Source organism: Astyanax mexicanus, chromosome 2, assembly GCF_023375975.1.
Source record: "Astyanax mexicanus isolate ESR-SI-001 chromosome 2, AstMex3_surface, whole genome shotgun sequence".
Taxonomy (NCBI): Eukaryota; Metazoa; Chordata; class Actinopteri; order Characiformes; family Acestrorhamphidae; genus Astyanax; species Astyanax mexicanus.
The window spans coordinates 54,801,945-54,818,315 of NC_064409.1; the positions used below are offsets into that span (position 1 = coordinate 54,801,945).

Here is a 16,371-nt window from a genome sequence, read left to right on the forward strand (position 1 = left end):
ATATCACATACAGCTCTGGGGAAACAAAATTAATAGACCACTTCAGTTTCTGAATCAGTTCCTCTGGTTGTACTATTTATAGGTATATGTTTAAGTAAAACGAACCTGGTTGTTTTATTCTATAAACTACGGACAAAGTTTCAAATAAAAATATTGTCATATAGAGCATTTATTTGCAGAAAATGAGAAATGGCTGAAATAACAAAAAAGACGCAGAGCTTTCAGACCTAAAATAATGCAAAAAAAAAAAATGAAACAAGTTTATATTCATAAAGTTTTAAGAGTTCAGAAATCAATGTCTGGTAGAATAACCCTGTTATTTAACCATATATCTTTAACCTTATGCCACTCCTGGTGCAAAATTTTAAGCAGTTCAATTTCGTTTGATGGCTTGTGATCGTCCTTGTGATCATCTTCCTCTTGATTATATTCCAGAGATGATCAATTTGGTAAATTTAAAGAAACTCATCATTTTTTAATGGTCTCTTATTTTTTTCCAGACCTGTATATTTAAATATTCAAAACAGGTACTGGTCAAACTCATGCAGCTTTAACTATTTTTTTACAGGGTTTCTAAGCCAATGGTTATAAAACTCATGTGACATTTAAAAAACATGTTTAAAAGCAAGTTACACAACAATGCAAAAAAATAAATTTAATTGTTAAAGTTTATAGTTAGAGAGCGGGGACAGGTAACAAATGCTATTTGTCAATGTTCTAAGTAGTTCTAAGTTGTTTTTACTAATGTTTTTTAATTACATATCTTACTTTTGCGATTTGGTCAATGTACAATACACTATGCTTAATAATAAAATGTATTTGACAGTTATTTTGTGGGCACATTTATACATGTACTTTCCTGGGGACAGAAATGGCACAGATTTGGCAGAATATGCCAATAGACCGAGCAGTCTGATAGTTATATCAGAAAAATATCAATTTAACCTGTCTTTTGTGGGTGCAGCATACTTGTTTACATTTCATACAAGCACTGTGTTTTTTTGTTTTTTGTTTTTTACATCACTTTGTGATGTAAATTATGCAGATATTATGACTTATGTAGCCGCTGCCTTTCAAGTGTTTGTTTCTGGAGAATCCTTAAAGGGGAACTAAGCCCCCTGATTTTGGCAGATTCCACCCTCAGCTCAAATTTGAAAAAGCCAAAAAAAAAAAAAAAATGGGAGGGGCATTGGGTGATGTATCTTATCTCAGTCAGTCTACACTGCGCCAGGCTGTGTCCATTTAAAACAATGTTCCCTCCATCAACCTGGTCATTGTAACCTTCCAGTTCATGAGGGATGCCAATAAAGGATTTTATCTACTAAGTGTCAGTATGATAACATTTTTAGGTCAAGAGTTGACTGACCTACATTACTTCAGTGCTGAATGTCCTGATAACATTAGTCTGGCCAAAGCCCAGTGAATTCTACATGCTTGCTATTCTTATTAGAGTGTATTTGAAGGTTGTTTTTAAAGTCATTGTTCTAATACAGTATGTTCTGTAACAATGTTCCAGAACAAATGGAAAGCCCATTTACAAACATTTGGACACAGCTAACCATGTCCCAGCTAACAATTTTTGACTCGTAGAAGGTTTTCTGAACATTCACTCTGTCAAGTTTTTCTTGATGTTTTTAGACCACATTTATTTTATGTTTTTAAACATTGCTGCAACATCACTTGTGTCAATGTTTTAATTTTTTCGTGCCTGGCCATGGTACGCATCTTTACGTACTTACGTCACATGCACAGCCTCTGAAAGAGTTTCAGTTTTACTGAACACGAGCGGCTGGTGGAGCAATGGATACTTCAGAAGGAGGAACTCAGAGCTCAGTAGCTCATTCACTCATAATAAAAGCAAGGAAACAAAAAAGGGGAGTTTCTGACTGAGCCCACTCTCTCTCTCTGACATAACCTGGAATCAGATTCATCCGCTCTGAAAGGAGACTGGGCCATCAATCCCAAAACATACAGACATCAGCTTTAATACAGCTAAAGGTGTTTGAAAAGGCAAATAATTGTACTGAGAACATCTTATGGCGGTGATGTGGGAAGATGGACGACATAGAGGTGCTGATTGCTTTTAACTATAAAAAACACAAAAAGATCAATCCTTTTTTGCAGGCTGTTAAAGAGACACACTACTCAATTTTATACATTGACTATATTTGTTTACACTATGTCTATACACAAATAGCATTCTTTAGCACTGCTAGAAATGTAGTTGCTTGGATGTGTCAGTCAATTACAAGGCCAAAGGAAAATCCTCCATAGACCACTATGGGCATTTTTGCTGAGGTCATCTCAGTTTCAATCTGTCAGTCACTGTGCATTGCAGGGCTATAAAAGCAATTCCAAATCAGTGAATGAACACTTACAGATCATTAGCATTACCGTGCAAAAATAAGCGTGCACGCAAAGAAGCATAACATTTCAGCCTAGTGTTATGAGCCGAAAGCAGGTGACAGCCAAAAATAGCAGTGTGTGGTGAAAGGGTGTCTGGGAGAGGGGCAGTCAGTTTAGATAGGGCACGGCTAAACCAAGCAGTACAAGACCCGTGACTTTACTGGAACTATATCTCAAAAGGTGAGATTAGTCTATGTGTTTGCGATTGAATGAACCTCAATTGGGACCAACAAGGATTATTTGATTTGACCTTAAAGTGCCTTTACTTATTTTATTGGATGTTTAGTTGCTAAAACTTTTTGTTTGTTTGTATGCAGCTTGTATGAACACTGTAGGTTTATCGTTGTGCTTGTTCTTGTTCAACACTACAATAACAATATCTTCTAAAGTATGGTTGACAATGTGAGAAATCAACACAATAACAATCTGACTGCAGTATTTAACCACCCTTTAGCAAGTAAATGCATTACAAAATATAACTTTATTATTGTTGTGCCTTCATATTTTTGTGTGCAACACAAATGTACATGTGCAACCATAAAGGAGCTGTTAATACAAATTGCTTTTTATTATACAAAAAAAAAAAAAACACCACAAACAGTGAGAGTGTTTGAATGAATCAGGTCAGTATGTCTTTAGAGTCAGTTTCAGCCTGGCATGGCTTGCTAGCAGCGTGCTGAGACTCTAGACATACAGCTATTTTAGGGCAATGCTTTAAATGCAGGTCTATTAACTGTCTGTATATTACATTACATATATAAAAATAACATGCTTACAGTATTCAAATAATAAACATTTAAAATATATTTAATATACAGCTCTAGAAAAAATAACAGACCACTTAAAAATCATCAGTTCCTTTGATTTTACCAAATTGAAAACCTCTGGAATATAATCAAGAGGAAGATGGATGATCATAAGTCATCAAACCAAGCTGAACTGCTTGAACTTTTGCCCCAGGAGTGGCATAAAGTTATCCAAAAGCAGTGTGTAAGACTGGTGAAGGAGAACATGCCAAGATACATGAAAGTTATGATTAAAAACCAGGGTTATTCCACCAAATATTGATTTTTGATTTCTTAAAACTTTATAAATATGGACTTGTTTTTTGCATTATTTGAGGTCCGAAATCTGTGCATCTTCTTTATTTCAGCCATTTCTCATTTTCTTCAAATAAATGCTCTAAATGACAATATTTTTATTTGGAATTTGGGAGAAATGTTGTCTGTAGTTTGTAGAATTAAACAAACAAAAAATCCACTTACTCAAACATATACCTATAAATAGCAAAATCAGAGAAACTGATTCAGAAGCTAAGGTGGTCTCTTAATTTTTTCCAGAGCTGTATTAGTCTTAATAGTACATGTAAAAGTAAAAGCTTCATGTGAACCTTGATGCCTCCAAAGGTTTCTTCCTCCTCCAGTTCTGAGGGAGTTTTTCCTTGCCTCCGTGCTCACTGGGGGTTCTGTACTTTTATGTTCAATGTTTTGCTTGATTCTCTGTCCTGCGATCAAATTTCTGTAAAGCTGCTTTGTGACAACATTAGTTGTAAAAATGCACTATACAAAATAATTGGATTTTACTTTTTTCTCAGAATAATGGATGCTCCAGATGATGTGGATGAAGATGAGCAATTTCTTAATTATGCGCTCCAGCAGAGCCTCCAGGGATCATACAGTAATAATAATCCAGCCAGGTATAATAACAGTAAATTAAATGACAAATGAATTGTTATGCTATCTGATTGTTGGTATCAGTCTGTGTCATTTTTAAAACTTTCTTTATTTTATGCTGAATCCTCAGTGTGGACAATGAGAAGATTTTGGATGCAATCAGAAGAGGTAAAGCTACAGGCGAACGATTGCTGTGAATCTGCAAACATTGTTAATAAATATGCATAAACTACATGTTTTTATTACACTACACTTTCATTACAGGTGACCTGTTTACTCTCCAGGATATGCTGGACTATCCAGCTGCCTTTACTGAGGTGGATAATAGAGGCTGGTACCCAGTTCACCGAGCAGCAGTACAGCAATCTGTCCAAGTGCTTGAAATGGTGCTGTATGGTAAGCAAAAACTCTTGGTTCTTCTATAATGGAGTTATTCCACATCAACTTATTTAAGGACTGACAGGCCACATCATGGATTTCCATTCAATTTAATATTTAAACTCCAAAAATGTTAGTTTCATAACATCAATTAAATATTATAGAATTCTAAATCACAATCTTAAATATTGAATGCTGAAATTTGAAGGACTGCAGCAGAAAGTTTAACTGGGTATTTGCAGGAATAATGTTGTTAATAATGTATGTTAACAATAAAGTAGGTTCAGAAATAATATTTGCCATATAACCCAACAACAGATTAATTTATTAATATAAGTTTTAATATTAATATATAATATTAACAATATTTTTATAAGTAATAATTAATTTAACATAATGTTCTCATTCAATGTGTTTTCTTTCTTTTACATTGATTGATTTTTTTTACATTGTAAAAAGATATTAAAGCTGTACAGGAACATGTGTAATTTTGTAAACAAAAAGTGTTACTTTAGATTTTTCTAAGTACCACATTTAGCTTTGAGGACAGATCTGCCCACCCTTGGTATTTTAACCTCAGTGTCTTCATGAGGGAGAGTCAGCTGGAATAGTTTTCTCAGCACCTTGAAGGAGTTCCTGGAGGTGCTGAACCATAGTTGCTGCTTTTTCTTCACGCTGTGAAGCTCCAGCTCATCCCAAATCACCTCAAATCACCATCTCAGTTGGGTTTACATCAGGGCATTGTGGAGGACAAACAATTTTTTGTTTACTATGTAATTCTATGTGTTTCTTTTAATTATTTTGAAGTCTTTAATAATAACCTACTATGTAGAAAATAATTAAATAAAGAAAAACTTTGAATGAGAATGGTGCCCAAACTTTTAACTGGTATTATGTATCAGGAATAAATATTTACTGTTTGACTGCTGTATTTATAACTGTTTTAATGTTTAACTTTTGCTTAGTTATTATTTATATAATTAATTAGAAATAGAGATTATATTAGCATTGATGGGTTTGGCCATTAGACCAAAATCTGCAGAAAATCAAATATCAGAGAACAAATAATAATCCAGTCCAATCTAATTAATCCTGAAACAGCACTTACTCACAGTGTTTGATGAGACGCTGTTAGCTGTGTTTTTCCATATGGGGTGGTAGAGTTAGAGTAGACTAGAGTATGACAAACTACTTTTGAGCTTAAGTGAAGTTCTACTGTAGAGTTAAAAAAGCAAACTTTTTTCAAAGAAAAAAATCACAATTTTACTGTAGGTATGAGTTACATCTCTGAACAGATTTTTTTTCTTGATTTTTGTATAGAAATCCTTGCTGTGACTAGTCAGGTCTGATGTGAGCTGCATGGAATAACCCAATGGCTTCTCAGTTCTGTGTTTGCCAGCTTCTTACAGGCTGAGCCTGGATGAGGAAACAGCAGATGGACAGACTCCTCTGACTCTGGCTACTCAAGCTGGACTAGTGGAGATTGTTCGGACTTTGCTGGCACATGGTGCTTCTCCTCACAGAACCAACCGAAAGAATGAGTCTCCTTTACTGCTGGGTAGTCTTTTTTTCACTCTGCATTATTCCAAAATCATACATTATAATACCATAGGTTTCAGATAACATCCACCAGATGAATAATCTGAACTGCTTTGCTCTGTTGCAGCTGTAAGAACAGACGCGTATGATATTGCACGAGCACTTTTAACTCGAGGAGCATCAGCGAACCAGGTCTGCCTGAAGAAGTGGACACCCATGCATGAGGCTGCTAAAGTGGGCTGCATTGAAGTCCTGAAGCTTTTACTGCAGCATGGAGGCCAGATCTCAGACACAGATCAGAGTGGGGTGACCCCGATGGGCATCGCTGCAGAGTACGCCCAGGCAGAGGTGTTAGATCTCCTCATTCACAATGGTAGGACTCATTTATAGTTTAAATAATTAATTTAGAGAATTATCACCTTAGCCCAAATGTCAGTCAAGGCATGCTCTGTGTCCAACATTAGCTGACCCAAGGCAAATTTGTATAAAATCTTGAAATATTACTTTAACTTGCAGGCTACTTGCTTCCTTCCCTCTTAGTGCTGGTTCTGGATCTGTCCGCTTGCCAGTACAGGACATTACACTGTCTAACAGCAGGGGAAGCACAAAAATACCAATTCTCCCATAATGCTGCTTTTAGTGCCAGAAATCACATGAACACATCTGTTTCCTATTACTAAAAACTAGGAGTTCCCAATATTTTGCAGCCCACTTAACCACTTAACCACATAACATCATGTGACCCACACAAAATCTGAATATACATTTTATCTTCTTAAATGCACACAAATAAAACACAACAATCAACATAGCCCATTGAATTGATTTATATATTTGAATTGCCAAAGGATGCTTTGGTGTAAAACACCAGAGTAAAACTGATACAATATGATGGTAATGAAGATACTAATTATAACTAGCTTGCTAATTCACCAGATAAATAAATAAATGACTTAATATATGTCAAGGATTCAAGGAGACTTTATTGTCATTCGCATCACATGTGGTACATGAGGTGGAACGAAATTGTGTTCTCACGATCCAGTTTACACCCAAAGAGCTGTTATTAAAATAGATATATAGATAAAAGAGTACAATAAAAATAGAATATACAAAATAGATAGATAAATATCCCAAAATAATTAAAAAAAAAAAACAGAGTAGAAAGTTTTCAGCAACATGAAGTCCAGAGTGCAAGTGTGCTATAGATGATGTTATGTAATAACAAAAGTTTGGGAGAAGGACCACGCCCGAACTCTACGTTCTAACTCCACCCCGTATCAATCAACCGTCCTATAAATACCTCCCCTAACTAACTATCTCTCGTGACGAAAACTTCGCATCAGTCGAATCTGCCGCACCCGCCTGCTCGCATTAGCTTGTTCTCCACCATGGACCTTTAACTCACCGCCTCCGACGAGGACCTCTTCCCTCCTAGCCTGCCTGTCTCCACTCCTGCTCCACCTCGCCGGGCTCGTCGTCTGAATTCCGTAATCTCCATTCCGGCTACTCCTGGTTCTACTCCGGCTACTGCTTATTCTTCCTCCCGGGTCGGTCGTCCTCACCAGTGCACCCCCGGATCTCGGCGCTCCCGTTGCTCTTCTCCCCCTTCCCCTACTCCACCTCGCTGGGCTCGTCGTCTGAATTCCGTAATCTCCATTCCGGCTACTCCTGGTTCTACTCCGGCTACTGCTTATTCTTCCTCCCGGGTCGGTCGTCCTCACCAGTGCACCCCCGGATCTCGGCGCTCCCGCCGCTCTTCTCCCCCTACTCCTCCTGCGCGGGCTCGTCGCTCCGGACGCCCGTCTTCCTCGGCCGGCCTCGCCGGCCCTGGGCCCCTCTCTCCTAGTAAGTCCCAGCCTCCTCGCATGTCCGATTGGACTGTTGTTAAGCTGCAGCGGGTTTTTGAAGGACCGTGGCGTCCCTTTCCCCCGTTCTGCTCCAAAAGCGGAACTTTTCACTGAACCTCTGAACAGCGCACATGAGCCGCACCAGTGTCGCGGCCTGATGACGTCACCCGCTCAACTCGCCGCCGCTGCAGCTCTCGCACCCCTGGCGCGGCACCAACTTCGCCTCAGCGCCTCGTCTCTCGTCTCTCTCGTCTCTCTTCCCCTCAGTCGTCCAACTCCCCCTCCCTCAGTCGTCCAACTCCCCCTCCCTCTGTCGTCCAACTCCCCCTCCCTCTGTCGTCCAACTCCCCCTCCCTCAGTCGTCCAAACCCCCTCGCCGCTGCTGCAGCTCTCGCACACCTGGCGCGGCACCAACTTCGCCTCAGCGCCTCGTTTCTCTCGTCTTTCTCGTTTCCCTCTTCCCCTCAGTCGTTCAAACCCCCTCTCTCGGTCATCCTCCTTCTCCATTTCTGCGTTCCTCCTGCTGTTCTCCAACAGTGTTGCCAACTTGCCGACTTAGTTTTTGTTTGTTATTGAGAGTTTAAATGAACACACATGCTCTTCAGTTTCTCCTCAGCGAGCAGCAGGTGCTGCCGCGAGCCCCGCCCACGACACTCACAGCGCAGTCTCAGTCAGACCACACACTCACACTGCTCTTCAAACACGCTGCAACGAACTGCGCATACCTACAGCCGCCGCTGACTGTCAAAAAAAAAAAAAAAAAACTTAATCATGTAATTTACGTTAAAATGCAGTTATTTTCAGAAGTCTCTGCCTATATTTATAAAAGCAACAGACGGAGTTCATTTGTAACATTTCTAACATTTAAGGGGTTTTACTCACAAACTGCAGCCAATGGCTACTTTCCTTACTGAGCAGTTGGCAACACTATTCTCCAACCCGTCCCTTCCAGCCAGCCTTTCTCCTTCCTTTACTCCGTCAATTCTCTCCCCGCCTCCTCTCTCGCCGTTTCTCACCGGGCTGCAGCACCCGCTCAGCTCCTTGCTGGAGCTTCCTAACCTTCATTCTCCATCTACAGCGCCGCCCCCTCTCAGCTCGCGCTGCGGCTCATCTCCAACACTGGAACCCTGCTACATTCCAAGACGCCCCGGATCTGGACCTTCATTGACGTGTGTTTGCGGGACGAAGCTCCCCATCCCGCGATGGGCCTGGCTGTCTAAGGCTGACGTGGTTTCGGCTTTCAAAAATCCTCCCTCTCCATCCTGACTCCTGGCGCCTTTTCAGAGTCCGTTTTTCAGTTCACCTTGCTTTCGGGTGCAAAAGTAACCCCAAGCTTCGACTCCTTTGCTAAGGCGCTCTGCTGGATTTGCTTAACACGGGCCCCAGTTCGTGCTCCACCTCCTGGGTAACTTCGTCATCGATCCTCCTTCCTCGCCCCTCTCGATGGGTCTTGAAGCCATGACCAGCGCTTTCACTCGCCTCCGTGCCCCGCTGTCGGAGAACTCCGTTGGTCCCTCCACATCTCTCGAGTTTCTTGGGATCTTTCTGGACTCCGCCTCCTTTCAAGTCTCCCCGCCCGTACCTAGCACCGTCTTTCCCCTCTCGGCCACATTATTCACAACCCGAATCGAACCCAGGGTCGTTCTTTCATTTCCCGCCTCCTCCGCTTGGCTTTTCGTCCGAGCCCTCCACCATTCGTTATGCTCAACTAATACTGCACGTCAGAGCTCCATTTCTGGCTGTGCCTCCTCTGCAATCTAACGGGTTTTTCTTCTACGCCAACGCAGCTTCCAGCTCTTTTGATATTAAGCTATTCACAGATGCCGCTCCTTCCTCTGGTCGCTTCTGCTCGGCCGGAGAACTTCATCTGCTCCGCCGCGCGATTCTTCTGCGCTCTCTGGACATATATCCGGTCCTCGTTGCTGCCCTCCTTTGGGGACATGAATGGTCAGGAAAATCAATTTTACTCCATTCAGACAATCTCGCCGCAGTCCACATCAACAAAAATCGATCAAAATCGCTAAACATAATGCCTTTTATCCGTTGCCTCACTTGGCACTCCATTAAGCATCAGTTTATAATTAAAGCTGTCCACATCCCAGGTTTATCCAACTCTATTGCTGACTCTCTTTCTCGCTTTCAATTCCAGAAATCCAGATCCTTGGCTCCGCATGCAGACTGCAACCCAACGCCGGTACCTCCATTTTCACTAACTACACTACACCCCCGTCTGAACGAACTAATCCTCCAAGCACAACAAACCATCCCTTCAGCCGTTTCCCCACAGACACTCTCTACTTACTGGTCAAGCTGGAAAGCATACAAAAATTTCCACTCCACACATAAAATATCTTTCCCTTCTCATCATCCATCCGTAATAGCAGCTTATATTACTTTCATTCACATTCAACATTCAGCCCGTTCCTCATCACTCAGAGTCCATCTGGCAGCTATCAATTTTTTCACTAAACTAATTACTGGCATACCACACCCTTCCTCTAATCACCCTCAAATTTCCCTTCTCCTGAAAGGAATCCAAAAATCAGAAACTCCATCCTCACACGAACGAGCTCCCATCTCACCAGAAATCCTCCATCGTTGCATTCAAACCCTCCGATCAGGCTTTTACCCTCCGACAACATCCTCCACGCTCCAATCGCTATTTCTCCTGGCATACGTCGGATTCCTCAGATGCTCAGAATTCACTTCACTTAAAATCTCCCACAACTCCTTTTCATACCCCCTCATATCAGATCTCAGCATCCTGGACTCGGATACTCTCACCTCTAAAATCAAGCGAAGCAAAACTGACCAACTTGGCAAAACCACGATCCTCCATCTGTTTAAACTTGACTCACCCCTCAGCCCGTACGAACCACTCGTCCACCACCTAAATCTCCGGCTCTCTCAACAAGCATCACCTTCGGATCCTCCGTTCACTACGGAATCTGGTAGTATAATCACAAGGCACTGGTTCCACACACATTTCCGCCTCATCCTTTCAGTCAACGGTTACTCACCAGACCAATTCCCCGCCCACTCATTCCGCATCGGTGCAGCATCCAACGCCTCCAGACAAGGAATCCCCGAGCACGTCATCAAGCTTCTCGGACGGTGGTCTTCTCAGGCGTACCACTTATACATCCGTTCCAAACCAGGCGATTCGAGACAGGCTCATCTCAAACTAGCTTCATTATAAGCTCCATATTTTGGGGATATAACTGCACGCTTCTTCAGCACGCAGTTCAGAACTCCAGCCCAAATTTCTCCGAGTTCCCTCCCCTTTTTCTTCCTTTTCTACTTCTATAAGGCGTGGTCCGCACTTAGCAAAATGATGTTATGTAATAACAAAAGTTTGGGAGAAGGACCACGCCCGAACTCTACGTTCTAACTCCACCCCGTATCAATCAACCGTCCTATAAATACCTCCCCTAACTTACTATCTCTCGTGACGAAAACTTCGCAACCCACCTCCTCCCCAACAACCCCCTTTTTTCTACTCTTCCACTTCTCATTAAATAAAAAGGGGGGGATATAACTGCACGCTTCTTCAGCACGCAGTTCAGAACTCCAGCCCAAATTTCCCCGAGTTCCCTCCCCTTTTTCTTCCTTTTCTACTTCTATAAGGCGTGGTCCGCACTTAGCAAACAGCATGTTATGGAATTTGAGCAGTGGAGATAGTGTCTCAGTGCAACTAAAGTGACAGTGTTTGTAAACAGTCATTTGTCCTTGGTGTCAGTGCAGTGTGTTCTTAAGTGGAGTTTAAGAGTCTTACAGCTTCCGGAATGAAGCTGTTTCTGAGTCTGGTTGTTTTGCACTTAATGCTCCGCAGCCTCCGGCCTGAGGGGAGTGGGACAAAAAGTGCGTGTGCTGGGTGGGTGGGATCCTTCCTGATGCAGGTGGCCCTTTTCCTGCATCTGGAGGTGTAAATGTCTGTGGTGCTGGGGAAGCTAACTCCAACAATCCTCTGTGCAGCCTTCACCACGCTCTGCAGTGCTAAAACATCACATCTTAAATTATGTTTGTTGAAATGTAATGACCTCCTGTAAGTACCAGCACAACTGTCCAATATGTTGTAAACCTATTGGAAACCTATTGTAAGTCGCTTTGGACAAAAGCGTCTGCCAAATGTAATGTAATGTAATGTAATGTGAAAAAAACCCTGTTTTAGATTATAATTTGGGCTAAAGAGAAAATGTGTAAGTGTATGTAATAATAATAATAATAATAATAACAACAATAATTATTATTAATAATAATAATATTAATAATAATAACATTATTTGTCAAGAGAATCAGATTATAATAATAGGATATGTTTTCCTTCTATACTGATAGGTGCTGATGTAAACGCCCAGGCACCGAATGGTGACAGTGTTTTATATGATGCTGCTGGCGCTGGTAATCCTGACTGTATCGACCTTCTCCTTCAAAACGGGGCCAATCCAAACCTCCTAAATCTCTCCTCACAGCTTCCTATACATCGAGCAGCTTACGAAGGGCACTACCTGTAAGTATGTGGAATAAAGGCAAATGTATATTGACTGTCTTGTTTGTGAACATGACCTGATCAAACATTGATATGATGTGGGAAAGCACACAAGATGTTATCTTGTAAGGTTGCCAGCATACTTATGGGCAAGGTGACATGAATTATGAAGCGAGGTCTGATAGTGGGTGCCAGACGGGTGGGACATTACATTCCGTGATTCACAGTGTCACATGTGTACTGAGAATACACCATAGAATGCATTACCACCCACAGTGAACAGTGCAGTGGTTATGGTATTAATGATCAGCTAGAGTTGTTCGTGGGAACAGAGTGACAAAAATCCATTTCACATTCAATGCAGGAGAGTCCACACATATATCCCACAGGTCAGTTCAGCATTTTTCAGCCTCTATAGGACATGGCAAAAGTCATGGTACACAATAAGTAGTTCCTCTCCTTGGACATTTGGCTTGTCAGAATACAGATGCACATGTAATAGAAATCACCTCATATTACGTTTTTTTTCTCAGTGTACTCAGGATGTTGATCCCCGTTACCACCAAAAGGGCTCTCAGACTTTCTGGCCAGAGCCCTGTTCACTCAGCTGCAGATGGTGGTCACATCCAGTGCCTGGAGCTTCTCCTGGAGAAAGGCTTCGATGTCAACGCTCCACTCGAGCAGCACATGTCTGATAATTACGGGGATATGAGGAGAAGCCCCTTGTTCTTCGCAGTCTCCAATGGAGATGTCACCTGCACTGAACTCTTGCTGAATGCAGGTGCTAAAACTGATCTGGATCCACTGAGCTGCCTCCTCGTGGCAGTGAGAGCCGGGAGGTACGAGATCGTCAAGGTTCTCCTGGCCAGGCAGGCTGATGTGAACTGCTACTTCACAGCAGTGATTGACACACTGTTCCCTTCAGCTCTACAGTACTGCCTCAAGGACGAGATGATGATGCGAATGATACTGAACTGTGGCTACGATGCAGACAAGTGCTTCAGCTGTCACCATGATTCAACACGGAGCAGCCGTAGTCATCACTCAGAGCATTCAAGTGAAAAGATCCCTGTGAGTTTGCTTTTTAAAGGGATAATCATGCTTATATTGCCTTGTTCATATATATACATAAAGCTCTGGAAAAAAATCAAAGACACTTCAGTTTCTGAATCAGTTTCTGTGATTTTGCTATTTATAGGTATATATTTGAGTAAAATGATCATTGTTGTTTTATTATATAAACTACAGACAACATTCCTCTCAAATTCCAAATAAACATATTGTCATTTTGAGCATTTATTTGCAGAAAATGAGAAATGACTGGAATAAAAAAAAAAGATGCAGAGCTTTAAGACCTTAAATAATGCAAAGAAAACTAGTTCATATTTATAAAGGTTTAAGAGTAAAAAAAATCAATATTTGGTGGATTAACCGCGTTTTTTTTTTTTTTTTGTGCAGTTTTGTGATTTCATCAGTGTCTCGTGGTTGGCGCAGAATGCAGGAAGAGTTGTGCGGGTTCTCCTGGATTATGTTCTCTATGTCCCCATCTGTCACAAGCTGAAAATGGTTCTGGAGAAGCATAAAGAGTGGCCAGAGATTTGTGACATTTTAGGTGAATGACCAAAACCATGACACATCTACTCACTAATATAACAATTTTTAATTTCACACAGACTCTAAGCTGTATTATCATCGCTGTTCTATGAAAAACACTTATCTCCATTTTTGTCAATATTTAGTTTACTACATAATTTCAACAGATAAACTGTCCCTTACACTGTGCCAAATTTTTTTGATAAACGGACCAATAGAAACTCTTCAAAATGACCTGAAATAAACTCTTTTTACATTGACTTCCATTGAAAGTTTACAAAGTTTTTTCTCATTCCTGTAAAATTGCTGTTTTGGAGATAAGTGTTTTTCATTGGAAAGCGACGATATATACATTATGTGTCCAAAAGTTTGTGGACACCCGTTTTACTTAATTCATTCTGCTACTGCCAGTAGAATAGAACTCTCTGGGGCAGATAAGGTTGGCACCGAAGCTCTGCTGACAAGAGATGACAGTGCTTGAAAATTACATGTTTCCTTAATATCTGATGACACACCATGATCATTTTATCATTCACTACTAATAATATAATCCTGGTTCTTTAATGGTTCTTTAACATAATAGCAATCTGGTGCAGTTCATGTCTTTTCTGTGAACTTCTACAGGAAACCCTCGTACCCTGAAGCACATGTGCCGACTGGAGATCAGGAGAAGGATGACTCCACACAGACTGGGTGACCCAGCCATCTTCAGCTCTGCACATTTCCCACCTGGACTTCAGAGCTTCCTGATGTATAGAGAGTATGACCTGTATGGCAGACTCTAAGTTTATTGAAACATACCCAGTTGTTTAAATAAACCAGCACTGAATTAGATCTATATTAGAGTAGAAACAGTGCTGAAACTTTTATGAACAGAACTCATTTTGCTCATCATGTTTTAAAGTTGCACAAAAAGTCTTAATTTTAAAGCAGCGTTATGTGAGAACAGGCTTCCTGATTTCCTGCTCCTGTGCTTTCCCTACAGTCAGGAAGCATAATTCCTCATTTGTGGCACCCCGGAAAAGGATACACATTTCACATGCATTTCTGGACAAGCCGCGAGACTGGCACTGAAACTGTCACTGAAAGTGAAAGAAGCATGTGGACTGGGTGGTAGAGTAACATTATAGAGTAATGGTGAGAGGTGCTATTTTATGGTAAAAAAAAAAATAACAATGTTGCTTTAAATAGGGACTATGCTTTAAATAGCTTGTCTTTGGTGCTGTACCAAATAAGAGAATAGAAGGTGCCCTTTGTTTATGTTTGTATATAAGTTGATAAGATAAAAATACATTTCTCACCAAAAAATACTGTAAATAATTGACCAAGCCCATGTGCTATGTGTTGCTTTGTTTGTTTGTTTTGACAATAAACTAAAACTTTTGTCAATGTTCAATACTTGTGTGTATATGAATTTATATAGCATTATAGTATGTTGCTGCTTTTTGTAAATGCAAGTTGCTGTGACGTGTGCTGATAACCTGATGACTTGTCAGTGTGGCTGGGCAATATTGGAAAAATATTGTATTATGGTATCAAGTTTTTTTTTTTTTACCATATTTTGACAAAATGCATTAATTGTAGCATATTCTAACCTGTATCACTATACTAGTTATTAAAATACAATTATTTTTATTCAAAATGTTCTGCACTTCATCCAATTAATCAGGATTTAATTGGATGCAGTGCAGTTGGTCAGTGTTCTTCAAAAACTGACATGCATCGTATGATCAGATAAGCATGATATTGATCTTAATAACAAATTTATCACAAAGCGTACAATATTGTTATATTGCCCAGCCCTACTTAATATTAGAAACATTTTCCTAAACTCATTATTTACTCATAATGAAGCTATTGTGTAGTGATGGATGTTGAAAATCCATTACAAATAACTTTATTTAAAATGTGTTATTTGTCTGCCTTAACATGACCACTTCTCCAATTTTCACCCTCATGTAACCATGATTGAAATATTTAATTATTTGTTTGATATCTGGCATCTTAAAAAAATCTAATAGACTAGATAAGCTCAACTTATCTTCTGGTAGTTTTCAGCTCCGCTGAAGCCATGAAGGTCATTAATTCTCCATCATGAAACAAAGGTTTGTCCTAAGATGCTGTAGCCTAAAGTTAAGACCACCAAAGTTGACATACTGATTCTATCTAAAGCCGCCTTGTTATTTGATGCCTCCCAGAGGTATTTCTTAGTTATCAGTTGTTGACCACGACTAAATGAGCTCACAGTCTTTATGAAACTCTATCCACCTCCCCGCATCACACTGACATGACATCATTGGCAGCTCATCTATTCTGTAGCCTGTCCCCCTCTCCATAATATTATTTAGTGGGTTAATAGATTAGATTAACAGTGGGCTACACACACACACACACACACACACACACACACACACACACACACACACACACACACACACACACA

General features: G+C 40.6%; 1 protein-coding gene across 2 annotated transcripts; it reads left to right on the forward strand.

Moving 5' to 3' along the window:
* Positions 1-2,509: 2,509 nt before the first annotated feature.
* On the forward strand, positions 2,510-15,851 carry asb15a (ankyrin repeat and SOCS box containing 15a). Of its 2 annotated transcripts, XM_022672247.2 has the most exons (11): positions 2,510-2,586; positions 4,001-4,102; positions 4,210-4,247; positions 4,344-4,475; positions 5,857-6,015; positions 6,124-6,369; positions 12,185-12,356; positions 12,869-13,406; positions 13,794-13,947; positions 14,553-14,697; positions 14,914-15,851. In XM_022672247.2, the coding sequence occupies exons 2-11, from the start codon at positions 4,005-4,007 to the stop codon at positions 14,924-14,926; spliced, it is 1,695 nt and encodes a 564-aa protein (XP_022527968.1). In that variant the 5' UTR covers positions 2,510-2,586; positions 4,001-4,004; the 3' UTR covers positions 14,927-15,851. The 2 variants fall into 2 exon arrangements, with proteins under 2 accessions (XP_022527968.1, XP_015460596.1); XM_015605110.3 differs by having other exon boundaries at positions 14,553-15,850.
* The last annotated feature ends 520 nt before the right edge of the window (positions 15,852-16,371 follow it).